Source organism: Sorghum bicolor, chromosome 3, assembly GCF_000003195.3.
Source record: "Sorghum bicolor cultivar BTx623 chromosome 3, Sorghum_bicolor_NCBIv3, whole genome shotgun sequence".
In the NCBI taxonomy this organism is placed as follows: Eukaryota; Viridiplantae; Streptophyta; class Magnoliopsida; order Poales; family Poaceae; genus Sorghum; species Sorghum bicolor.
The window spans coordinates 71,545,433-71,572,396 of NC_012872.2; the positions used below are offsets into that span (position 1 = coordinate 71,545,433).

Here is a 26,964-nt window from a genome sequence, read left to right on the forward strand (position 1 = left end):
ATGTGACTAACAAGGTTACACAAACCAAATTAGTCACACAAGGGGAACTACTTCTAGCTACACAAGCAAGAAGGTAACTAGAAAGCTACACAAGCTAACTAATTACAAGAGCAACTACACAAGCACAATTATATGAATGTAAGAACAAGCTTGTGTTAGGGACTTGCAAACCAACGGGAAGAACAAATGTTGACACGATGATTTTCTCCCGAGGTTCACTTGGTTGCCACCAAGCTACGTCCCCGTTGTGTCGACCAACACTTGGTGGTTCGGCGGCTAAGAGGTGTTACACGAACCTCGTCCCCACTAGGACACCGCAAGAACCTACCCACAAGTGAGGTAGCTCAATGACACGCACGATCCAATAGAGTTGCTCTTCGCAATCCCCGCGGGGTGAGCACCGTACCCCTCACAATCTCTTCTCCGGAGCACCGCACAATCTCCTTGCGTGCTTCGACGGAGTCACAAGCCACCAAGCCGTCTAGGATGTGGCAACCTCCAAGAGTAACAAGCACCACCGGCTTGCAACACGAACACCTAGTGCCACTCGATGCACTCTCTCAATGCAACGCACTAGAATCGCTCACTCACACAATCGGATGATCACTATCAAACATATGTGAGTTAGAGGCTTTACTAGCACTCCCCAAGCATGGACACTAAGTCCCAGGGGTGCTCAACCCCAGCCAAGGCCGACCACCACTTCTATTTATAGCCCCAAGGGCTAAACTAGCCGTTGCCCCTTCACTGGGCAAAACACGTGGGCACCGGACGCTCACAGGGAGCCACCGGACGCTCAACTCCTAGCGTCCGGTGCTCAGGCGTCGGCCACGTGTCACTAGCCGTTTGAAAACGACCGTTGCCGCCAACGGCTACCACGCGCTCGCGCGCCTGCACAGCACCACCGGACGCTCAACTAGTCCACACCGGACGGTCCGGTGCTCACCGGACTCGAGCGCAGAGAGGGTGTCAAACTCACGACCTCACCGGACGCTAGGCACCGGACGGTCCGGTGCTCACCGGACTCGTGCGCAGAGAGGGTTGCAAAACGTCTTCACACCGGACGCTGAGCACCGGACTCACTCCGGTGCGTCCGGTGCAAACCTGCGCCACAGACACCACACCGGACGCTCTGGACCAGCGTCCGGTGCTGCCAGCACCAGCGTCCGGTGAGTGTTTCTCAGCGAGAGGAACCCACACCCCTCTCAACCCTAGGAACTCCACCTCCTTTGTAAAGTGTGCCAACACCAACAAGTGTACACCACCATGTGCATGTGTGTTAGCATTTTCACAATCATTTTCCCAAAGGAGTTAGCCTCTCAAACTTGCCATGCCACTCGATCCTAACACGTATGCAAAGTTAGATCGCTCAAGTGGCACTAGATGACCGATATGCAAACAAGTTTGCCCCTCTTGATAGTACGGCCATCTATCCTAAATCCGGTCATAAACTTCTCTACACACCTATGACCGGTGAAATGGAAAAGCCCTAGGTTATACCTTTGCCTTGCGCTTTCCATTCCATCTCCTCCAATGTTGATGCAACACATGCACCAACCAATCACCAAATGATATGATCCACTTCATATCATCACGCGACCGTATTGGTTCATTGATCTTGACCTCACTTGCTCTTCACCGTTGCCTCGGTCCATCGGCGCCAAGTCTTGCTCAAGCTTCACCGTCACACGCGGTCCCTCGCTTCAAAGCCTCCGACTTGCCCTTCACTCTTGCAACCGGTCCATCGAGCCAAGCCTCATCTTGATCTTCTCCACCTTGGTCACATGACTCCATGTCATGTCTCATATGCAATGAGCTCCTCCATCATCACATCATCACCTGTGGACTAATCTCCTGTGTATCTCACATAAACACTATTAGTCCACCTAAGTTGTCACTCAATTACCAAAACCAAACAAGGACCTTTCACCTACCTCAATGAAAAAAATCTTGTGGTTAGCATGACGACAACATCTAAATTCCTAACAACATATGAATTCCTACTTTATGCTACTATAGTCATCCACGTCATCTCGACAAACAAGCCTTAGTTGTTTGCAAGACTATGACATCACACTATAAGATCAGGCTAGCCATGCATGATATCATTTTCACTCATACCATTGACCAAATTAAGGACAACATTGAGAAATTATCACTGTGTAATCTACAATAGGCGTCACATGGTTTATGAAGAGGACGTAATTGCAACGCAAGCACAAATTAGATTATTAGAGCACACCACTATCTATACTATCCAGAGATTGTCAACACCTACACTAGTGGTGACGCTCACAACAAATGTGATGCACACAAATGGGCGGCCACCACTAGTTACAACAAGCGCAAATACGTCGGGTGTACACCTACTTCATCGTATGAACCCTCACAATTCAATTGTATCGCAAAGCTTGGCATTAACTGATTAAACGAGATGGCACCACTAAAAATGACTAGTTATCTAAGGCGCATATTATGCTCTAGAAAAAATAACAGAACAAACATTTATACTAATAATGACAATATGAACAAATGTATTAACAAGCAAAAGTGTTACACAACATGATGCAATATGTTTGAGCCATACCATATATGACATGATATGATATTGTAATGGGAACATACATGATCCTACATTTATGATGTGGCCCATGAACATATGACGTGTCACTATAAAGCCTGTTCGCTTGAGGTTATCTGCCGAATCTATTAGCCATTTAACAATATTTTTTTCTCTCACAACAAATCACGAATAGTACATTTAGCCATGTTTTTTTCAGACAAATGATGATTGATTGCAGGTTGAATTTATGCAAGCTATCTCACCATTTGTACCAAGATTGCCACATACTTTCTCAAATGTTAGTGATATTAAACTCACTGACACAAACACACACACACACAAAGAAAATCATGTAAATTGGTTCATAAATCCATGTGTTGTGGCATAGTTACTATGAAGTGATTTTGAGTTAATACAATTTATGCAATAATGTGGCACACTATATCAAATTTTCAATGCTACATATGAGACACTAGGCAATACAAACTTTTTTGCATGACAAAGAGTCTAGATAACCAATTTTATTACTCAAAGATTGAAATGCACCGTCGGTCTTTAAACCTTTTATACATTCTCATATGGATTCATGAACTTCCAAAGTGATTGTCAAGATCATTTAACTTTTCAACATGAAATGTGTATGTGTAAAATAGATGAACTTGTGTTCTGTATATCCCGATAGAATAGGATTGCGGGTTGATTTTTAAAACTTAGAGGTTATTTATGCAAAACAACCGATGCCACGCGTCAACGCACCAAGCTTTCGCGATGTATATCTCGATAGAATAGGACTACAGGTTGATTTTTGAGATTTAAAGGTCATTTCTAAAAAAAGCCTATACCACGTGTCAACGTACCGAGCTTTCGCGCGCTGGCTTGAGCGTTTCGTGGTAAGTTTTAAGAAACTTGATTTATTTTTGAATTTTTAAATTGTAAGTCTATGATATCTTGGTCTCATGTTGTTGTCGAATTTTACAAGACCAAGGTTATATATATATATATATATAGTATAGTAGTTATTGTCTTGTTTACGAGATATATATTTTGGTTTCGAAAGACTGGAAAGTGTTTTCTTTTAGTAAAAGGCTGGAAAGTGTTCAGGTGTAACCAACCCTATGGAAGATTGAAGTTTTTTTTCTAGAGTGGGAATTCGATCCGCCTGATATTTTTTTTCTCTAATTACTAAATCATGTTATAATTAATTAACTGTCTCTTTGTTGGTAAAACCTTTTTTTTCCCTAAGTATATTAGGCCATCCTCAATGGGAGTTTCATGACACAGTTTCCAACACATCAATATTTTGGAAACAGTGCATATGAGTTTCATGGGATGAAACTCTCTCTACTCCCATGAAACTCTTATCATCTCTCTCTTCATTAATATAGCGCCACATCAGCATATTTAATGTGCATGAAACTCTAATGAAACTCTATTGAGACTGGCCTTAGTACAGTTGGGAGGAGATCTCAGTTTTAGCCCACATTACCGTATCTTCCCACAACCCCCGTAATCGATCTCCTTCGACGCTCTCGCCCCGCGACGCGGGCCGCCACCGCCCTAGCGTGCTCCTCTCGGCTCGGACGATGAGGTCCTCCTCATCGCCGACGAGGTGAGCTGCACGCCTCCTCCCTCTTGCCTTCGGCGACTCCATGGTCGTTCATTGCCGCCGCCCTCGCCGTGACGTCCGCATTATCCACGAGCGCCGTCGCGCCGTCGCGCAGGCCGAGGACCTCCCCGTCGTCGGATGCTAGGAATCCTCCGCGCAGCCGATTCGGTTCCTCCCAGATTCGGTTCGTCGCAATCCAAACTGCTTTATCCAACTATTGTTTATGATTATGTTGTCTGTTTGGACATTGATCTTGTTTGCAAGTCCATTTTTCCCCCTTCTAATACAATAGATTACTGTTCTGTTCATTCTGTCGTGCATTCCAGGAATCGATTCTCTTCCTGCAAATCCTTATGGTATCCAAACATGAATACTACAGTTCTAATCCAATCGCTGCTGATTTTAATGGAAACATAATCTGTTTTTAATGGAAAGATGAATATCATATTCAGTGAGAAGTGTGAAAGCCTAGTTACATTCCTTAAATGTGGAGTTTTTTGTGAATATTGTATTCGACATTATTGAGTACTATTTATATGTATTGTTCTGAACATTTGATGAGTCCTCTTCCATTAAGTGCTTGAATGAAAATACAGTAGCTAAATCCAGCTCTGAATCCCCTTATTTCTTCATTTTGATCGAGACCTCAGTTCTGTCCATGCCATGTCAAAGTTTCAGAGTTATTTATATTCTTGTTTTATGATGAAACAAGACTCATAAAACTTACCTGCAGATATGGAGTGCAACAGAGATGACGCGGTGCGATCAAAGGATATTGCTGAAGCAAAGTTCATGGAGAATGATATTGCGGGTGCGAAAAAGTTTGCCGTCAAAGCAAAGGCACTTTTTGAGCCGCTTGAGGGCATTGATCAGATGATTGTAGCCTTAGATGTCCATGTAAGGGCACAGACAAAGATTGCAGGGGAGAATGATTGGTATGGGATCTTAGAAGTGCCACCAATGGCTGATGAGGAGGCAATCAAGAAGAAATACAAGAAGTTGGCCTTCCAAACTCATCCTGACAAGAATAGCTCTGTTTGTGCTAAAGCCGCATTTAACCTCATCTCAGATGCTTGGAATGTGTTGTCTGATACTGCCAAGAGGATGGTGCATGACCAAAAGAGGCGTATGCATGCCCTAGCAGTGCATCAGGATAACTTGAAAGCAACTGCCCGTAAGACTTCAAACTCCTCTATGTCAGGTGTGAATAGATTTTGCGACAGACAGAGAAAAGTGGCACCCCACCTCGCCCATGTAGCAACAGAAACATTCTGGACACTCTGCCCTTCATGTCTTATGAACTTTGAGTACTCCAGGGAATACCTCAAGCACATGCTGAAGTGTCAAAAATGTGATGAAGCGTTTGTTGCTATTGAAGTTCGACCACCACCTTCAAGCGTTCAGTTTTACCCTAGTGAGCTAATGCCTATGGCTCCTAATAATAACATTGGTGGCAGTACAGTTCCTGGCATGGCCAGACCAGGAGTACAGGCAGGAGTGTCACAGGGGAATCAGAATTGCGATCCAACAGTGCTCAAATCTGCAACATGTGCACAAAGTACTAGACATACAGTCCAACAAACATGTTGCAGTATTAGAAAAGAGGAGGCAGCTGGAGCAAGTATTCCCGCAAATGAAGAAGCACATTCCAGAGAAGTTCTGAAGCAAGCTGCAAGGAAACATGCACATGCAGTCTCTTCTGTCAGACGAGCAAATGCAGCAACAAGGGAGCATGAAGCTGCAAAGAGAAAACACGCCGTTGCTGGCAAACAAGGAATCTGGCAGTCGGCAACCTCCTTCCCTGATGGTGATGGATGCAAACCAGTTTGCCCAGCCAAAAGAAAGCCTCGCTCAACCTCTGAAACATCAGGTGCCAAGAAACGCAAAGTGTCTTCTGGTGATTTTAACACTGAATCTTCTAGTAATGCTGGAAGGACCAGCTTTAGCAGGGAGCTCATGAAGTTAGATGTCCGTAGCATCCTAATTGAAAAGGGGAAACTTCAAGCTCAGAAATTGCAGGAGCTCAGTAGCAAGAAAGCCAATGTGAAAAACAAAGAAAAGATGCAGAATAGTAAGAAAAGGAAAAGCAGTGCAAAAGGTGCATGCAACATAGAAAATGGCGTCAATAAAATCGAGACAAAACAAAGCAGCAGTTCAGTTGATCCAAAAAAAGATGTACTGGAGTTAGTTAGCAAAAGGGTTGATTCAAAAGAAAAGGAGAGGGAGAAGTGCAGTAAACAGGTTGGGTTAGAAGAAAAGCTGAAGTCATGGCAATGGAGGGTACCTGAAGTACGCATAGTATACACGAGGAGAAACCGCAAGCAACACAAGAAGGAACTAGGAGATGAAGTAACTGGTGCTAATCCGGCAACAGAGCACCATATGCCTGCCAAATATGGCTGTTTGAACCCAGAGCCGTCTCATCATGAAGGCTCTGACAAAATGCCTATCCCTGATGCAGATTTGTACAGTGTCCCTGATGCAGATTTCAACAGTTTCGGTGATCATTCTGAAAGTTCATTTCAAAATGATCAAGTATGGGCCATGTATGATGAAGAAGATGGTATGCCTCGCTACTATGCTTTGATCAGAAAAGTCATTTCCACCTGCCCATTTAAAGTCAGACTAGCCCACCTCAAAGCAAACGACTGCAGTGAATTCGGAGCCTCCAATTGGATCTCATATGGATACTCCAAGATCTGCGGTGAGTTCAAGGTTGATGTGTCGAGACATACTGACCAAGTGAATACCTTCTCACATAAGGTCAATTGTGACAAAGGTCCAGGAGGCATCATTAGAATTTTTCCTAAGAAAGGTGATATCTGGGCTCTGTACCAGAACTGGTCTCCTGACTGGGATCAATATACACCTGATGATATGATTTACAAGTATGAACTGGTTGAGGTTCTTGATAGCTACAACCCTGCCAAAGGCATTTCTGTGATGCCTATTGTGAAAGTTCCTGGGTTTGTGTCAGTGTTTAAGCCCCTCCACAACACAACGAAAAGCTGGAGGATACCAAGGGGAGAGATGATGCGGTTTTCACACCAAGTGCCATTCCATGTCCTCACTGGAGAAGAATCTCATAATGCTCCCAAGGGGTGCTACGAATTGGATCCAGGCTCAACTCCACAGGAGCTTCTTCATGTAGTTTCACCATCTGGCGATGCTAAATAAGTTTGCACTAGAAGCTGGAGCTTACTCTGTACTGTACTTAAGTTTTGTGTTTGAAACTTTTTAATCCTTTGACCTAGCAGCAGTTGGGGTAAACTGTTTCCTTTTGAACTGTAAATTATATACCTGATGTTGTGCTGATGTAGCAGCTTGCTATCAGGATTTTGCAGACTTAAATTGTCATGTACAATGTGCTCAGTTCTTGTTCTCGATGCTTGCATCGAGAGCTGTAGAAATCCGTGGCTATGCCTTCCCAACACAATTGCCCCTCTGTGTGATTTTTATTTCCACCATATACCTTTTTAACTGTTAATTATTCTGTTAGTATGCTTTTGCTTATTGATGCTTGTCAAAGTTGATTTGGCATTGTTTTTTTCTTCCTAGTACGCAATGCCTAACTATAGTTGATGTCGTGTTCGTTTTTCCAAATCTGCGATTCGGTATGGACAGCTCGAGTCAATTGCTTCAGGGACCGGGCAGGTTCTTGTCTTGGAAATTAGTACGGTGCATTGTTGGTGCTGTCCTGCAGGAGCTGAAATCATACAATTTTTTTTTACGCCGTTTGAGCTTATGGGTCAGCTTTGTACCTCTGAATCGGAATCTTATCTTATATACAGTAAGTATATCCCTGCATTTTGTTGCATCAACATTATAAATAGGATTTTTGTACATAAGAAACCTAAACTTTGACACGGGAGCTAGTATAGTTTTCAGAATGCCTGAAATTATACGAATTCACAGGAAACGGTTCAGGCCATATATTCATCTGATCATCAATGATACTTGAAATGACTAAAATATTAACGTGGGCCGATACGTATCTAGGATACGGCCCAGCCAGCCCAAGAAGCGGCAGCCGGAACGGCAGTAACCTGCCCACCCCGGTGCCCTAAAACCCCTCCCAGCCCCAGACCGCTTCGCGCCGCGCCGCCTCCCCACTCGCGCAACGCCGCCGAGCCGCAGGCGCAGCAGCGGCCAGCGCGAGGAGCGAGCGCACCCGCTTTCCGGCCGCCGGCGACGAGCCTACGCGCCGTGCTGCGTAGGACGCACGTGTCGCCTAAGGGAGGTGGTATTTGTTTTGAGCGGGGGACTCGTTCTGGGAGGAGATGTTGGTGCTCTTCGAGACCCCCGCGGGTTTCGCCCTATTCAAGGTGCTCGACGAGGGGAAGCTCGACAAGGTCGAGGTCAGTGACCGCCGCTGCGATTTCTGAGTCTGGTTTTGGTTTGGGTTTGTTAAATTTGGTCTGTTCCGTGCTTGTTTATTGAAGTATCAGTGCTATGTCTTTCTGTTTCTGTTTGCAGGATCTATGGAAGGAGTTCACGACGTCGGACTCAGCGAGAAAGGTTTGTGATTTCGGTGGAACACTGTCACGTTATGACTTGTGACGTTCTGCGTGTCTCTTTTTGAGCAGATGTTATCAATTTGACTCTTTTATTTCGGTGGAACACTGGATTTATCCGGTAGAATATTAACTTTACTTACCTTAGTGTGGCTTAACTGAATATGTTTCAGAATGCGTTTTTTGAAAGCTATTTCAGATATTTCACCTTTCAAGCCAAATGCCTAGAGATTTGTGCTGCTATTTCATGCTGACGCCAGTTGTATATGCAAATAATGGATGAAGGCATTTGGAAATCCCAAATCATGCATAGTGTGACCCCTAACAGACTTGCTGGTTTTGTTCAAAAAATGCAAAATATAGAAAAAAAATAAAAATAAAATAAAATAAAACTTGATGACTTGTTGTAGTTATGTTCTTTGCTTCTGCACCTTAGTTTTCTGTTCTAATACACTGAACTTTCATGTAGGTGGTTGAGCTGAAGGCTTTCAACAAGTTTGAGAACACATCTGACGCCCTATCTGCGGCAACCCTGATTATTGACAGCAAGCCTAGCAAGGGTCTGCGCAAGTTTTTGCAGAAACATTGTGAGGGTGAAACATTAGCTGTTGCCGATTCCAAGCTTGGAAATTCTATCAAAGAAAAGCTGGTCAGTAGTGTTTGTCAAGTTGTTACCTTTTGTAGAATGACGAGCCCTCCTTATAACATTTTTATTGCACTATTGCAGAAAATCGACTGCCTTCACAATAGTGCTGTGATGGAGCTGATGAGAGGGCTGAGAAATCAGCTCACTGAGCTTATAACTGGGTTGGGTGCACAAGACCTTGGTCCAATGAGCTTGGGATTGTCGCACAGCTTGTCAAGATATAAGCTCAAGTTCAGTCCCGAGAAGGTGAGTCTTATATCAGTGCTACTTGCCATCTTATTTGTCACGTTGCTAGACTCTGGTTCTGTCTTTTATTGTGTCAGCATTTGTGTTTGGCATGAATTATTTATCATTTTCCATATTGTACTCGTGCATATTTATTGTTTGATTGCCCTTTGCTGTTGTTATGTTATCTAACTTACCTTTGCAATTCTCATAATATGTAACATCTTGCAAGTTTTGATTTTTGAAGGTTCTTCTTGACCATTGTTATTAAAGATTCCATTTTGACCTGTTTATGTTATTTTGTACTGTTTCTGTTCCACAGGTTGATACAATGATTATTCAGGCCATTGGCTTATTGGATGATCTTGACAAGGAGCTTAACACTTATGCCATGAGAGTTCGTGAATGGTATGGTTGGCACTTTCCAGAGCTCACCAAAATAGTTACAGATAATATACAGTATGCTAAAGTTGTGAAGATGATGGGCGACAGAGCTAATGCAGTCAACCTTGACTTCTCTGAGGTAATTATTGACACCTAAATATGGTCTCCATGGTTATTAAGGAAACTGTTTAGTAAGAAGCTCTGTTGTTTTCAGATATTGTCAGATGAAGAGCTAGAAACACAGCTAAAGGAGGCTGCAGTAATATCCATGGGAACAGAAGTTAGTGACCTTGACTTGTTAAATATCAAAGAGCTATGTGATCAAGTGTTGGCCCTTTCTGAGTACAGAGCCCAGCTGTATGAGTATTTAAGAAGCAGGATGAACACTATCGCGCCAAATCTGACAGCACTGGTGGGTGAATTAGTTGGTGCTCGCCTTATTGCGCATGGTGGAAGTTTGCTAAACTTGGCCAAGCAACCTGGTAGCACAATTCAGATACTTGGTGCAGAGAAGGTATGTGTACTGCTTATGGATGGTTCTGGAACATTGTTTTAATTTCCAGCTCTCTTTTGTGTGTATCTGTCTATCTGAAGTTCTGAACCTTATGTGTATCAATGCTTAGTATGGCATACACAAACAGTATTTGCTTATGTTGTCTGCTAAAATCGTCTAACATCTTGCAAATCATGTGAATTTCTTGTCCGTGTCTTCTTTTTTTTAATTTTTTGTTCACTAATAATGTTGTAGAGATTTCAATTGATGGGCATGTGTTAACTTTATTTGCTTATGCTGTCTGCTAGAATTTGCTTTCTCCAGTAAGAAATAAAGATTGCCTGTTTCTCTACAGGCTTTATTCAGAGCTCTAAAGACGAAGCATTCTACACCTAAGTATGGGCTCATCTACCATGCATCCTTAATTGGTAAAGCTTCTCAAAAGCACAAGGGAAAAATCTCTCGTTCTCTTGCTGCAAAAACTGCTCTTGCTATCCGCTATGATGCCCTTGGTGATGGCGAGGACAACTCCATTGGCACTGAGAGTCGACTCAAGGTATATGAACTGTAGAAATAATTTGGCTTGTCATAACTTGTATGATATACCCAGCCTTCTGACATGTTACAATTGAACAGCTTGAGACACGGCTTCAAGTTCTTGAAGGTAGAGAACTTGGGAAATCTGCTGGTTCTACAAAAGGAAAGCCCAAGATAGAAGTGTATGAAAAGGACCGGAAAAAGGGTGCTGGGGCTTTAACGACTCCTGCTAAGGTAAGCTGTCTTATGACATCTTGCTCTCCAAGGGGAAAATTTTGAAAAGGCTTTTGGTATTGGCCAATATTTGAAGAAATATATAGTCCACAACCTTGTGCTGTTTTAGTATTGGATTGTTTTAACTAGTTACTATAAAAGGTCCCCCCATTCATTTTGCGAAAGTACCCTCAGGCAAACACTCCTATTGCAGTAGGTTTGTCTTTTATTTTGCTCTAAAAGTACTAAGGAGTTTTGACTTGATGCTTTGCTTTTGTTTTAGACATACAACCCTGCAGCTGATCTGGTGCTTGGACATTCTACCGAAGAAACGCCAAAGAAGTCAGAACTGGCTTCAAAGAAGAGGAAACATCATGAGGCTGAAACTGCACCATCAGCAGAGCCTGAAGAGGAGGCAATCCAGGAGGATGGTGACCAGGAGGGTCGGAAGAAGAAGAAGAAGAAGAACAAGGAAACCGAGGAGACTCCTGCTGTTGAAGCTGATGGTGAGAAGAAAAAGAAAAAGAAGTCCAAGGAGGACGGGGAGCCTGTGGCTGCCTTGGAAGGTGAGAAGAAGAAAAAGAAGAAGATATCTGATGCGGATGGTGAGAATGTTGCAATGCAAACTGAAGCGTCTGCTAAGAAAGATAAGAAGAAAAAGAAGAAAAGGCATGCTGATGATGAGTGAGGGCTGTCCGGAAAATGGTATCACAGGGTTAGAAACCATGTTGAGTTTAGTTTCCCTTTTTTTCGACCTGGGTTGTATTCAAGTACTTACACTTTCTGGATTGATGGATTTAAATTTTGCTGCTGCGATCTCATAAATAAATTATGATGATTGCTCATGGTAACTGTGCTGTTGGCGACCTGAACGTGTTGGTAGTATAATGCTATGGAGGCAACATGCAAATTCTCTATTGCCTGGCATCCCTCAGCCTCACGGCTCCTGCTACTTCATGACAGTAATTCGCCAGCATTCTTGTTATAGTTGATCTGGTCCTTCATCAGACGACCTTGTGTTCGTGAGACATCGCAACTTAGAGTAGAGTAGAGCTTGTGTAGTGTAGTACTAAAACCCAACAAAACAATTTAACCCCAAGGTTGTGTCGATTTGAAAGTCATGCGTTAGTGATGGAAACAGCAAGCGTGTTTGCCGATTTGTAGCAACAGCCTCACGACTTGAGGAGATATCTGATTTTCCGCTTGTAATTGTGTTCCAAGAATCTAAGATCCCTGATGATATCTGTTTTTCTGCGTGAAACAAAAGATCTGAACATTAGCCACTCCCATTTTTTTACATCGTTTGAGCAGCATATGTGTGAGCTTTTGTTTCTGAACTGGAATCGTATACGTTTTACGCTTTGTAGCGAGAGATTTCAGAACACAATAAGATACGAGGATCAAGATGCTCCTCCAAATATCCTTGCATCTACTGTATTGTACATAAGAAACCTAAACTTCTGACACGGGAGCTAGTGTAGAATGTAGATTTCAGAATGACTGGAATCTACGAAGTGTGCAGCAAACAATTCAGGCATCAAAACAACTTCAAGTAACACAGAAATAGTAAGCAGACTGAAACAGAAGTACGGATATTTTCATGGTAATAACAAGCACCACTCATCTCTATGCACCAGAATCAAAACATTAACATCCCGTTCTTTTTATTGTATAATAAACTCAGTTCTGGGCAGGTAACTGCAAGTTCAGAAAGATTACAAGCTTAAACGGGACACAGACAAAACATACCAAAACCAAGACCATACAGATACCTGGCGTTCCATTTTTGACTTCCATGAAACATATTCAGGTCGGCTTGCCCAATTGATGTAGCACTGACCCAAGTAGCAGCAGGTAATAGAAGGAAACAGTTTGATTGCTTCAGCGTGATACAAAACAAACCACAGTGATGCGGTTTTGCAGAACTTGTCACAACAACATAGAAATATCTAAAGATAATAGACCAATTATATGAAATGACTAAAATATTAGCATGCTCGGCCAAAGAAGGTACACTCCATGTCAGGCCAAGGCACAGGGGACCGGATCAAACGCTGTGCCACATGCTATCCATTGCTTTTTGCGGCTGCATGGTAGCATGCAATCAGGAACCTTCTGCCACTCCCTTTTGAAAAGGTTGTAAGTAACAAGGCGGTTCATACGCTTCGCCTTCAAGGAGAGCATGAGCAAACCACTGTTGCCCAGGCATGTCATCTTCATGTGCTTACCGTAGAACTCTAAGCACCAGATATTTGGCATTCTGTCCACCTCCTTCCAGAGGAGAGTCATCTTCTGCAACTCCCATATGCAGACGCAGGTCGCTGCATTTTTGCACAGCAGACCCACTAGCATAACCCTTCCCTGGAACTCGGCAAGTGTGTGGTCAGTCAGATGCAGTGGCAGTGGGATGGCAAATTGCCTCCAAATCCCGGTGCTTACATCATATGACAAAACACCATCTGGTTCTGCGCACATGAAGTATACCGTGCTGCCAACCGCCACAGGCTGTGACCTGAAATTTAGAGCAAGTGGAAGTTTGATGCCCGGAGGAAAAGATCCAGGGCAAGACCACATGTTCTTTGTAGAGTCATAGACTTCATAAGTCCCATCATTTCCTAACCACATTACTTTGTAGCCATCACTAGAACTTCTTCCGTTCAACACCATCCCTACAGCGACTCTTGACCATCCCTGAACTGATCTTGGTGGGATCTCCTTGAGTGATTGCATAAGAGGGTTGCAAATGTAGAAATTCCTGTGGCTCAGATCCAATAAACATACAAGACCACCCACGGATGCCACTGGAATAACTATCTTTGTAGGAGTGAGAGGAACGGATGGGTGGTGCCATTTCTTCAGCGAAGGATCATACATTGCAACATTGTTGTTTGCATTCTCATGGGTGATTGTATAGAACCATGGCAGTCCACGTGGAGCTTCAGAGTACTGATGAGAAAAACTGTCTGAGCCCAAAAGAGAAGACCACTTTCGGCAGACGGTGCGGAATCGAAAGATTGCAGCAACTGGAAGCCTTGCAATGACAGTTTCAAAAAGATCTTCGGGGAAATCTCTCCAGATCTCTTGTTGCATTACTTCAGTTTTGTTTGAGGGTGCCTTTTCACGGTTTCGATCTCTCCGCGGTCGTTTGCGAGGGGGAGATTGGTTAGTTTCCATGATCTTCAGTAATTCTGAGTTGTATCCAGGCCTTCCCCCACAATAATCATCCTTGATTGAACCATGTTCGAAGTCAAGTAAATACCACCTGTAAGATATTGATAAACCCAGTTAGTCCATCTTATATAAGGGAAAACTAGTCGAGAGAGGGTATGGATTTTTTACTGAAAAAGAAAAGGCATAATACAAACTATAAGGCCTTGTTCAGTTTGCAAAAAAATTTGGTTTTCGACACTGTAGCATTTTCGTTTTTATTTTATTTGACAAACATTGTCCAATCTTGGAGTAACTAGACTTAAAAGATTCGTCTCGCGATTTACAGATAAACTGTGCAATTAGTTTTTTTTATATATATATTTAATGCACCATGCATGTGACGCAAGATTTGATGTGACGGGGAATCTTGAAAATTTTTGGGAACTAAACAAGGCCTAACCCCCAGTTTAGCTGTTTACCATTCAAAGCATTTTTTGGACAAAAATGCATACAGAAGTATGAAAGCATCATGTAAACAATTTGACAGAATCACTTGGCTGAATGCAGCTACACAATTACGCTAAAAAATGAGTACTTTGAAACTGTTTTTTTTTCTGGCTTGTCCAATGGGAAATAAGAATTTATCAACTAGTTGGCTTTCTGTAATGCACAAGTATCAACCGTGTCATCTATTTTCCCATCAATATTGATCGATCCTCTCTGAAGCCTAGATATTACTAGCCAGCCAATCAGAAGTGCCCTGATCGACCAAGTGAACCATATCAATAACAATGTCAATCACATGTTTCTCAGCAGATTAGAGTTGGTATACAGAGGATAATCTATTATATTCTTGTGAAGGGAAACAGAAGCACAAATGACTGGATTCTATGTGAATGTGAGGTAAATTGAGGCTGAGAGGACATTCCTTATGGTCTGACAGGCAATGCAGTGTGGGCCTGTTTGGATTACATCCAGACAAGACGCGAGAAGCTTTCCCAGGCGTCCAAATGGGTTCGGATCATCCACTTGCCTGGTTGGGGACTTCAAGCAAACACACCCTCATGACCTAAGCAGGCATTGAACCAAAACCTGGAACTCCAAGGGAGCATGCGCTGCTTATTGCCAAAACTCGATTTACATGCTACAAGATGACACATAACTTTCCATAGAACCACCCCGGAAAAATTTTAGCAAAGAAAAGAACTGCAAGCACAACGCTTAGTGAAGCACGCATAAGAACAATAGCAGTGACATAAGTGCTAGAATTAGTCGCAGCCGCAGGAAGGGCATATTGCATATTAGAATGGCATCTCGTGTTTCCACCGCATGTCCAGCTAAGCCCCCGGAGCATGTTTACCAAGTCTGCCTCCATTAAAAACTAGTAAAGCACGTGAGTCGTGAGGTAAGTTGATTTCCTCGTTCCCCTTTGCTTTGGTCCCCTCGCCAACAAAGCTCCACGACGCGGCCCCAAAGTCAAACTGACCGGGATATGTTAAGATTATCATCGGCTGTCATGTAAGCTAAACTAACCTAGGGTGGAGGACTTTCCCGGGCTCAATTCCATGGGGCTGCGTAAATAATCTCGTCCTATGCATGGAGCAATGCCAAAAACCTGTGACCATGGCATGGGGCACATAAACCAGCAACAGCAAAGTCAGCAAAAATGTAAAAGTAAAGGGTGGGGGTCACGGGATTGTTCCATTTCTACGGCGCACGCCCTGGTCCTCCGTTCAACCCTGCCGCTACGGCCCAAATCTAGCGCGAAGTAGGGGGCGCACAGGTACCACCAATTCGCGGAGACAGGGATAGTGGATCGTGAACGGAAATCCTGTGTCGCGCAGAGAAGCATGCCGAAGATCTGCGCGAGCGACCTAATCTGCTTGGGTAGGTGAAACAAGCACGCGCGGCAGATGAATCAACCAACCGACAAACAAAAGTACAAAACAAACAAGCAGCTAGCGAGGCCAGCAAATTCGCGATGCGATTGTAAACCCCCCTCACCGCAGCGAGCAGATCCGCGCGAGGCGGGGGGCAGGGATGGCGGCGCGCACGAGAGCGCGAGGTGGGAGAGCGGAGTAAACAAACAAAGGGGGCGAGAGGAAGAGGAGGCTTTCGCTGGTTGGCCTTGCCTGGGGATGGGGTGGGCGTTGGCGCCGTAGAGGTCCCAGAGCTCCTGGACCTGGCCGACGAGCTGGCGCAGCGCGGCCACCTCCCCCATCGCCGGGCCGCCGGCGCCGCGAGCGCGCGCCGCCGCCGGCCTCCTCCTCGCAGCGCCCCTCTGTGTCTCTCTCTCTCTCTCTCTCTCTCTCCTCCTCTCCTCCTGCTGCTGTTCCGGGTCGGGTCGGGTCGGGGGTTCCCCTCGGCTCGGCTCGCGCCTCCTCCCTTTCCGCGCTCGGCTAAATGGACCCGAACGGCAGCGGAGCGGAGCGGAGCAGGTGACGGCGTGAGGGCGCCGCGTGCATCGCGCGTGCCGTGTGCGTGCGCTCCTTGGCTTCGCGCGCTCGCAGTCGCAGGCGTGTTGGTGCGGTTTGCTTTTGCTTGCTGGCTGGGGTTTATAGGTAGTGTCATCGGTTGGCGGTTGCTTGGTTGGGTGTGGTGCGGTTTAAGTAAGCATCAATGATGCCTCTTGTTTATGGCTTATGGAATGGGATTGGATTGGATTGGATTGTGTGGAGGGTCAGAGAGGAGTAGTGTTGGAAGAGATGTGCGTGGTTGAGTGTGTGTGTTGGCCATATAGGTTTATAATAATTATAGACAATGCCATTCTTTAGGGTGTTATGGTACCATGGTTTATATAGATAATAAAATACATATGGTTGATGATAGGTGTAGTGTGGCAATGTGTTACAAGATAGGATTAATATATTCTAGTGTCAAAACTCTCGAGGATTCAACATAGGTAGAGACATGCTATAACACAAAATCTGAGAACGATTAATACGATGTTTTCCTTTTCTATCAAAAATAGTATCATAAAAAGGTAACAACAGTTATGCCAAAACAGCCAGCCTCAGGTCAATCACTTGTAAAATGTTTTTTTTCTCCTCTTAAAACAATGATACGCTCTTGCATGTTTGAGGAAGAAAAATGTTATACCAAAACCTCAAAACAGTATAAAAAACACAATACTAATTGGTACGGAATCTTCTTGTTGCCCATCCAAGTATAACCAAAGGTATAGTGAAATAAAAACATATATAATATATTAGAGGGATATATTTTTTAAAAAAATAAATGCAAGAGCTCTGTCATTCAATTACGACGAATGAATTTATGTAGAAGAAAGTGAGACAAAGGAGATGCCCACGGAGCACTAGAGTAGCTAACCACCCCACACGACGCGATTGAGCACTAATACGACACACTACCATGGGTCATCGTTGTCGAGCATGAAAACAAAGCTACGCGCAGCTCCGACTTCTAGTGGCAGGCCACCCACAAGCAACTTACTAATGTGTCCAAAGCATGAGACCGCAACCAGCCATCGTTGCTAAGCTCAAACAAGAGTGGCTCTGACTTCTTGTCACGAACCCGCACCTTGCCCTCTTAGCGAATGCAGACCCTTCGTAGAGCCCTAGACAACGATGAAAAGGGGCCCGCCACATGTCAGCGTTGTCAAGCCATATCCCCCCGCTTCAACAACTTTGACTTCATGTTGCAAGAACCACCTCCACCGGGCGCCGAGAAGCGCAAACGGCGAATGAGACATCAAAGTAGCATTGATGGGGTCCAAATGCAACGCCTTCAGGGAGGGAGCAATGCCAACTGCGCCACTGTTGCACGTCCATAGTAGACCGGGTTTTCACCCTTGGATGACAATGCTAGATGGAAAGACACAACACCCCCAACAGGGAAAGCGGCGCCCACTGACGTCGTCGTCATCATCAAGCTTTCGTCCAAGGAACTCTCTAGCACGAACTTCGGGCCAAGAAGCTAGACCCCATACCCGCCAGCATGGCCCTCGCCATTGTCCATTAGAGGGATATAAAATTCAGGGTATGCATAGTTACTAACCAAGAAATGAAAAAAAATGTGCTTGCAAAAAGAGAAAAGAAAAGAAATGGTCAGATGACATGATTAAGAATGTTGATGCCCGGATGGACCGGTGGACAGCATTATGGAAGGTGGCAACCCGGGCGGCCCATGCCTGCCAAATCTTTGGTTGCGTAGCTTTAGGTGCTTTGGATCGACTGAGCTGATGAGCAGATTCGATCCCCGTGGCGATCGAATTGTCTCCATCCACCCGGATTCGTTGATCTTGAATTCTTGATAATCTGCCCGGCCGCGCCTAATCACCATCATGTATATTCAGGACCATCAGCGAATCAAATTGCATTGGATGCAATGATCGCGTAAAGCCAATGCAAGTAGTAGCTAGCGTCCCCGTTTCAAATCACAAATCGTTTCATCTTTGTCCTAAGTCAAATTTATCAGACTTTACTTTCGCCAAAAAAAAATAAAACAAAAAAATACAGTCATACAAAAACACGCACTTATTACTACACCAAAGACTTCGTCGATTGTTTTTTCACTTGCTAATGCTAATAATAAATAACTGCAGGCAGGAACGAGGAGCGATCGAGGTGGTTGATGATCAGTTTATTTGTAGCTGGCTTGCAAGTGAGCTTTCCATGATGAGGGAAAGCGATCGAGAGCGGCAGTCATCAGTCATCAGCCTGCCGTGGTTGGGGAAGGATCGGCCGGGTTTACTCATTATTCGCCATCATGGGCGGTTGGAATGGAAAGAACCCGCAGTGGTAACTTCCCTCTACCTCAAAGTAATCATCAACCCCCTCCTCCTTCGATCTGCCCATCCATTCATGCATGCATATACCATCCGTCACGCAACCACGATAAGTATGGCCTTGTTTAGTTTAGTTTTTTTTTTGCAAAATGAATATTGTAGTACTTTCGTTCGTATTTGATAAATATTATCCAAATATGGATTAACAAGGCTCAAAAGGCTCTTCTCGCAAATTACAACTAAACTATGTAATTAGTTATTATTTTTATTTATATGTATGCGCCGCAAGATTTGATTTAATGTGACAAGAAGAAATCTGAATTTCCTTGTAAATTTTTTTGGAAACTAAACAAGGTCTATGTATATATGCGACATGCACTAGTTTTTGCGTACGTACATACTCCTACGTAGCACAAACAAATATGCACCTGCAACAAACACTCCATACATGCACTCGATACATATAGTTGCGGCAGCTGTAGTGGTTTCCAAGATACACATATATACATGTCATTGTCATCATAATCTATATTGTTTTCTAATAAAAACATAATAATGACGCTCCCACGGATCTCGGCTCACTATCTACCACCGAACGGAAAATAGGAGTAACTAGCAAAAATGTGACGAGCAAGCGATATCCAAAATTTTCTAAATATTTCGACCCAATCCTGGCCTTTTAGGGATTGAAACAGTTGGAATGACAGGATCCTTATACACTGAAAACAGTGTTATAATCTATTTATGGTGGAATCTATGGAAAGAATAAAACTGAAGAACGTCTAAGAACAAGTCGCTGGACAGCAGGGGTGGATGTACGGCCCGTGCTGCCCGGGCTATTGCACTGGGCGAAGCTCAATAGCAGTGGAGAATTGTTTCATAAAAAACACATAAAAAGGCTATCAGACCCATCAGCCCATTAGTATCTGTTATTATTTAGCCTCCCTGTACTTTGTTTTTGGATCCGCCACTGCTGGGCAGCCTAGACAGGTGGCACAAAGAGGGTCAGTTTTTTTTTTTACCGCCACACAGCCGTAGCCGCAACCTAAAGACGAAGCTGCCGCGAACAGGGTCAGTTATTACTTATTAGCTCCAACCGGCCTATGATCTCTTTTTTAGAGTCCTCGACAGATTATTCGTGGAAATTAAAAGGCAGAATTTAGGACGAGGAGGCATCGATCGCAAAGCAAAAAGGGCGTGGTGGTTCCGCACGGTGGCCCTCACACGTGTGGAGGCCCGACGACGCGACGAGGACGGGGAGCGCACGAGCCATCAGCATCAGCTAGCTCTGTGACTGTGAGCTGCCTGCCTGACACTGAGCCTCAGTACGAGAGAGACCTTTAATTTCCTAGCTCGCTTTATTCTCTTCAAAAATTTCAATTCGACACTCACACGCCCCACCATGCATGGCGGTTGAATCATCAGGTAACATGATTTCTTCCTTTCCTTTCTTTCACCGTGCATGCATATGCATTGCCACCTAGCCAATTACTATTACTGCTACTAGTACTACTAATCAGTAATCACCCAAAGATTACTTTCCCCAAAGCCTTCTTCTTTTCGTTCCTCAATGCATGCCTTTTCATTTTCTTTTTTTTTTCTTTTCTTTCTCTCCATCTTTTTCTTTCTTTTTCTTTTTTCTTGCTCCGGTAGATAGATCTAACAGCTGAGGGGAGGTGGTAGCTTTGGATGGCAGGGATCATTGCATTGTTGAACGGTTAGCTCTTAGCTCTCACTCACTCTCATGGCCAGCTATCATTTTCTTTACCCACCTTTATTTCCTCTTCATTCAACAGTTGTTTCTTCCCTCCCCTTTTCTTTCCCCCTTTGATGATCTACCATGCATGCCGTCTCCAGCTCCTTGGATCATTGCATTCTTGAAGGGTTTGGCTTGGTCTCCCCGTGGTAATAATTAGCAATGATAATTATTCTCCTCACCCCTACTGCTTTTACTAAAGCACTTCTTTCACACAGGGCATAATAAGTCTTCATGACGCATTATTGCCATTGGAAAGACGGTTACTAAAGCCATAGGGATTATTTTTATCATGTTATGACCGGAGTTTTACTTCCTTCCTTGAAAAGAAGTTGGCTGGTACATTTTTTATCTCATGGCGTCTAACTTTTTTTATATATAATAGAGGGTTTTTGGTTTCATAAATCTTCTAGTGAATACGTATCAGATCATAATTATTATAAAGAGGTAGCACACACCTCCCGACAATGAAACACGTAGCTAAGACATAAAACTATGATATACAAAATAAAAACAACAATACGAAGGAAAGGAATAAATCAATATCTTCAAGTTGCGGCTTAAGTAATCCTCCTCTCATGGTTTTTGTTCCGTAATGCTGGCATAAGTCAAATAATCGAACATAGGGGAAGAGAAATAACTTCATCTACTGCTTGAAGCTCTTACCACGAAACTAAGAGCACTGGTCATTCGACTAGAAAACATAGATGTTTTGACCGCCAGCATACGAGATTAGCTTCCCAATGCAAATCCAAAATTGTTAGGATAAGCAGGGGAGTCTAAGGCTACCAAGCAACCTAACAGTGAAGGGGTGAGCATCGACATCGCATGGGTTGTTAGGAATGCCATTGGACATGATTGGTGGAGAACATCCAAATGTGAAGGGACGATGAAGAGTTAATTGACTATTTGGACTCAAGAAAGATGAAGAAAAATCTTTCCTTAGCCCTTTTAGATTCGAAGTTACCTACTTATATTAGCCTCAAATCCAACTTTCCTTCCTTATATGGCTCTTTGTCATATTTGTCCACTTATGGTTTTAGTGGGGGATGAAATGACAATTTTTACATTTGAGCGAAGTAGGCAAGTTTGCTTTTCATAATTTTCATCTTGAGGATCATTTAGACTATTTTCATATGGTTTCAAGTCACCGTAATTGTTTCAAGTCATCCAAGAACGCCACTGGCTATAGGTGACAAAAGATATCCAAATGGTAAACGAGTTATGGCAAAGGTAGTGGTGATATAGGTGAACATGGGAGTGGTCGACTAATAGGTGCAAGAAGGCAGGCAAAGGAGCAATGGTCGTTGGCATGTTATATAGGATAAAGAATTCATTTAGTATTTTGAGTCAAGAAAGAAGATAGTATTTTGAGTCAAGAAAGAAGAAAACACGGAGAGGTAGACGATGACCACGACATATCTGACTGTCTAATCGAACACTTCTAATTCGCAACTAAAATAAAATCTTTGAAATAAAAACATCCGTCTAGAGTATAGCAACTACCTCTTCCCCGCTCCCCTTTTCTTTACATTCACGTGTTTCACCAAACATATATCAAAGCCCTTCTACCATATGCATATGTAGTCTCCTCATTTATGTAGCTTCCTAACCGGCGGTGGGTTGAGACCGGCCAGAAAAAAGTTGGGTTGGGCGAAACCCAACCACGAAAACACAAGGCTAGTAGAGTCGTCGATCGTGTGGCAAATTAAAGCAAATAGCAATGCCCGCACGCAGCTGCGGCGGCGGTTGTTGCAACCCATTCTCCTTCTAGTTTGTAGGTAGCCGTGTGTGTATCGATCAGATATGATGAAGAATCATCATGATTGCCAATGCCCGAATGCCATGCCAACAAAAGCACTCCACTATATCCTCCGCTAGACACGCTAGTACTCTCCATAAACCCATCCAAGCCTAAAATAAATAAAGGGAGAAAAAAAACACATGGTGGAGCTGTGGTCTCGGTAGGTAATTTTGTCATATGGACACGGAACCGCACCGCATTTGGTGCACAGCTAGCGCCATCATCCTTTGGTGGTCATAGAGAATCGCTGCTGGAGTAGCGTTGAACCTGACTCTGGACAAAATCGGAGGCGTGATCCGGCCAATCCAACGAAGGCATGTAATACCCGCCGGATATGCACCATATATGAGTCTTAGAAGCCAAATCTTACATATAGCTACAAATAAGAGGTAATATCAAAAGACAATGCATAAATATATAATGTACTTAGTATAAAAGAGATAACCTTTGATAGCAAACAGCGGATAGACAACTCCAAACTCCGGGTATTAACTTCTCTCTCCAGGATCCAACTGACTGGTTGATCACAAGCCTAAAATCTCCTAAAGTTTGGGAGAAATAGCAAGAGTGAGTCCATGTCGAACTCAACAAGTATAGCATTGTATATATCCCACAATCTCATGATCAATGTGACATAAATAATGTAGAGTATTAAATAATAAATAATGAGCATATTTAACACACAGGAATCATCACCGTCGATGCAAGAATCCCCAAGGCCGCTCTTGACCGTGAGCACGGCTAGTATACCAGTTTTTAACACTCTGCAGAGGTTGTACATCTTTACCCATGAGTCATGATTTACCCTTTCGCCCGAGGTGATCAGCCTCTTAACCCACTACCAAGGAAGGTCGGCAGGGATCACTATGAAGCCTTTCAAAAGTTCGTCTAACATGTTAGGGTCACAAGGTTTCCTTTGCGCGCAGATATAGATACCCCTCTTCCAAATGGCACAATGACGCGCAGCCTATAGACATAAGGACATGGGCTCGCACTATACCCAAAACGGTTCAGCCCCTCCGCCGTTTCGGGTAACCTCTAACAAGCTAGAAAAGGTCTTCATACTGAGCTAAAGCCAGAGCCATTATAGCCCTCATGGTTGTATTGTTGTCCCGGTTATCACTTACAGATAAATCATCAAGTGGCTAAAAGTCATTTTTATCATTTATTACTTAACATTAATCTAGTCACAGGATCATGGCCACAGAAATAAAATCCAAATGCTATACTTGCCTTTTACACTCGATCAATTCTCACACCATCGGTTTTTGGTCATCATCTTCTGATCTTCAGCGTCCACAAACAGTTCTTGTCTATTCGTATCAAGCACCACACATAGGCAAACATACAAACAACAATTAGAACAACTAAGAATAATACACCATACAAGATAAAAGAGCGTACTAATAGATAGCTAATGCTAGAAGGTCACAAGAAACGCTCATAACGGAACTATCGTTATAAAGAAATGACTATCGAAGTTTTATATTTATATAAATGAAAAGAGATGATTACAAGCTTGATTTATTTTAGTTAAATAAAACCATGAGAAAGTTGTTAATTTATATTAGATAAAATCATATATTATTTTAAGTGCCGAGTTAAGCTAGCCATGTTTTATTTACAAACATGTCTCATATTATTTAAGTCGTTTAAACACTTATAATTTATTTATGAGATATAAATAAATATGAAATCAACTAATTGACCAATTTTATGTTTCGAGATAGATCTAAGTAGATCATTGTGGAAAGGACATTAATGTTGATATTAACCATATTATAGTTATTTTATGAAAGACCGATATATAAATCTTAACTTGTTCTTAATAAAAAAAACATCAGGGAAATATTAATCAAATTAATTACATGCTCATTTTTAACTAAATAAATTATAACTAAGAGACATTTAAGCTAATATTAATCATGTCAGCATTTATTTTGTTTACTATGATTGAAATTATAAACCTAAGTCGCTTTTAACTTAAAAGGACATTAACTAATCATTAATCAAGTTAACTATATTCATAAAACATGAATCTAATGCAACTAGACCACTCGAATCGGGCGTAAAGCGAATAAACGAACCAGCGGCGAAATTGTGAATACGGTCATCTTCTTTCTCCTTGCGTGGGTAACCTTGGCCATCAGGGAACAGGCACAGGCGCTCGTGCTTTGGAGAGCTGAGACATCAGGGAACAGGCAGCAGACGGCCATCTGACCAAGCCAGCAGCAGGACCAGGCAACCGCGCGGTGGCGCTCAAGCCGCGGCACGGGTCACAACGGCCTGTACGGACGGCGTTCAAGCTGCAGGCGTCGGCGGCTGCTCGGTAGGAGACAAGCAGGGGCTGGCTCCAGACTCGGTCTCGATTGCAGCGAGGAAACGAAGTAGCAGCGCTTGAAGGTAGGCATGCTGGATCGTCATCGGTGACTCTGAGTCGAAGGTGATCAGACTTGGAGGAAGATGACACAAATCTTTGGTGGCCAGGATGCAAGACGAGACGGCGGCGTGGATCAAAGACTTGATGACGGTGCCTTGGATGACGTGATTTACATATAATAAGGCTTGAGAGTTGAGACGACTTGAAAGAGGATTAGGGTTTATTATTTTCGGAATTAATGAATTTTAAGATTAAAATACTTCCAAAAAAGTCCAGAATTGATATTTAAGGCCTGAAAAAATACTTCGAAGGCTTCAAAAATTTGGAGAAAATTCTTAGAGATATTTTAGAATATGAGGAACCCAAATAAAGTTTTTAGAGCTCATGATAAGATTGTTTAGAGCATCTAAAAATTAGATAATGCTCACAGAAAAGTGAGAACAGATGCTGGAAAAATTCTCGAAAAGTTTGTAGAGATTGCTTGATGGACGAGGAACTAAAAGAAGTGCTTTGAGTGACAAAGAAAAGATTTTAGGAAGCTCCTAATAACAACTTGAGCTTAGAAACAAGGAATTTGGTTGTAGATAAAGATAAAGACGTACTGACCAAGGAAGATCGTTCTAGTAAACGCAATTTTAAAAACTTTGCTTAGTCTCAACTCACGAAGGAGCAACAAACAAACATCACATAAAACATATGTATCAGTATGTATGTATGTACAACAACGTTGCTAAACCCTAGGATGAATTTTAATTTAAGGAAAAGTTTCATTTTACTATATTTTCATGAGTATAGAAATACAAAATAAATTATTTTAGCTCTATTTTTAAAAAAGCAAAATTTAGGGTGTTACTAGGCAGGATCCTTTGCAACTGCAGCCAACTGCTGATACTGTTTCAGAATTCAGACGTCTAGCTCTCTAACTCCACGTGTGCGTGGTCAAAGCATGAATGTCTTTTTTCTTTTCTTTCTGGTGCACGTACAAGGGCGTCCCCAACAACAAGCTTTTGAATATAGATAGCAGGTATTATTATATTTTAACCCACCTGGATAAGGGAGAGAAGATAAAAAAAAAAAGAAACTCGTTAGCCATGGTAGCTACGCTGCTGGTTGCATCCGACATGGAAGGAAAAAAAACAGAAAAGAGAGGCCTCGCTAGCATCAAGTAAATCGCTGAGCAATTTCACGTTGTTTGAGAATAAGAGAGAGGAGCAGGTGGGGGCAAATAGGAGAGAGATTACAGATAAACTTCATTTTATCTCTCACTCATCCACATCAGCCGTCGTTGCTGGATTTTTATTGAAGACGCCCTTAAGCAATAGGCTCACACGTTCATCGAGAAACCAACTGTGTGTGACATGTACACTCCACTTTCATTGCCATAATGTCATGTGCATCCTCTTCTTTTCTCTCTTTCTTTAGGCCTTATTTAGTTCCTACAACAAATTTTTTTATGCACTGTAGCACTTTTGTTTTTATTTGCAAACATTATCTAATTATAGAGTAACTAGGCTTAAAAGATCTGTCTCGTGATTTACTGATAAATTATACAATTAGTTTTTGTTTTCATCTATATTCAATGCTTCATGCATGTGCCGCAAAATTCGATGTGATGGATAATCTTGAAAAGTTTTTGGTTTTTTGGGTGAACTAAACAAGGCCTTACTCACTTGTGATGACCGTCTTTGTCACTATGTCAGCTAGTGATTTTGTCGTACCACGGGAGACGTCCCAACACGTGATGTAGTTGAGCTAGGATCTCACGAGCTTAAAAAGAAAAGAAAACGAATCACATTTAATTACATTTATTCTAAACAGAAGTTGTATATGTTTTTTAAACATACCATGATCTAAACTTGAAACTTTAACTTAAGATAAAGTTAGAATAAAGTAAACTATATAATTTAGAACGGAGGTAGTATTTTTGTGTACAGAACCGAACGAGA

At 42.8% G+C, this 26,964-nt stretch overlaps 3 protein-coding genes across 3 annotated transcripts; 2 read left to right on the top strand and 1 right to left on the bottom strand.

Moving 5' to 3' along the window:
• Positions 4,061-7,505, top strand: LOC8079814. The gene is made up of 2 exons (XM_002456822.2): positions 4,061-4,353; positions 4,903-7,505. Exons 1-2 carry the CDS (start codon positions 4,308-4,310, stop codon positions 7,344-7,346), a joined length of 2,490 nt encoding a protein of 829 aa, XP_002456867.2. The 5' UTR covers positions 4,061-4,307; the 3' UTR covers positions 7,347-7,505.
• LOC8079815 (probable nucleolar protein 5-2) lies at positions 8,247-12,098 on the top strand. The gene is made up of 9 exons (XM_021455640.1): positions 8,247-8,527; positions 8,646-8,687; positions 9,153-9,332; positions 9,411-9,575; positions 9,877-10,077; positions 10,153-10,452; positions 10,787-10,987; positions 11,068-11,202; positions 11,465-12,098. The coding sequence occupies exons 1-9, from the start codon at positions 8,450-8,452 to the stop codon at positions 11,867-11,869; spliced, it is 1,707 nt and encodes a 568-aa protein (XP_021311315.1). The 5' UTR covers positions 8,247-8,449; the 3' UTR covers positions 11,870-12,098.
• LOC8079816 (F-box only protein 6) lies at positions 12,811-16,869 on the bottom strand. The gene is made up of 2 exons (XM_002458957.2): positions 16,464-16,869; positions 12,811-14,443 (listed from the first exon to the last, which is right to left on the bottom strand). The coding sequence occupies exons 1-2, from the start codon at positions 16,550-16,552 to the stop codon at positions 13,204-13,206; spliced, it is 1,329 nt and encodes a 442-aa protein (XP_002459002.1). The 5' UTR covers positions 16,553-16,869; the 3' UTR covers positions 12,811-13,203.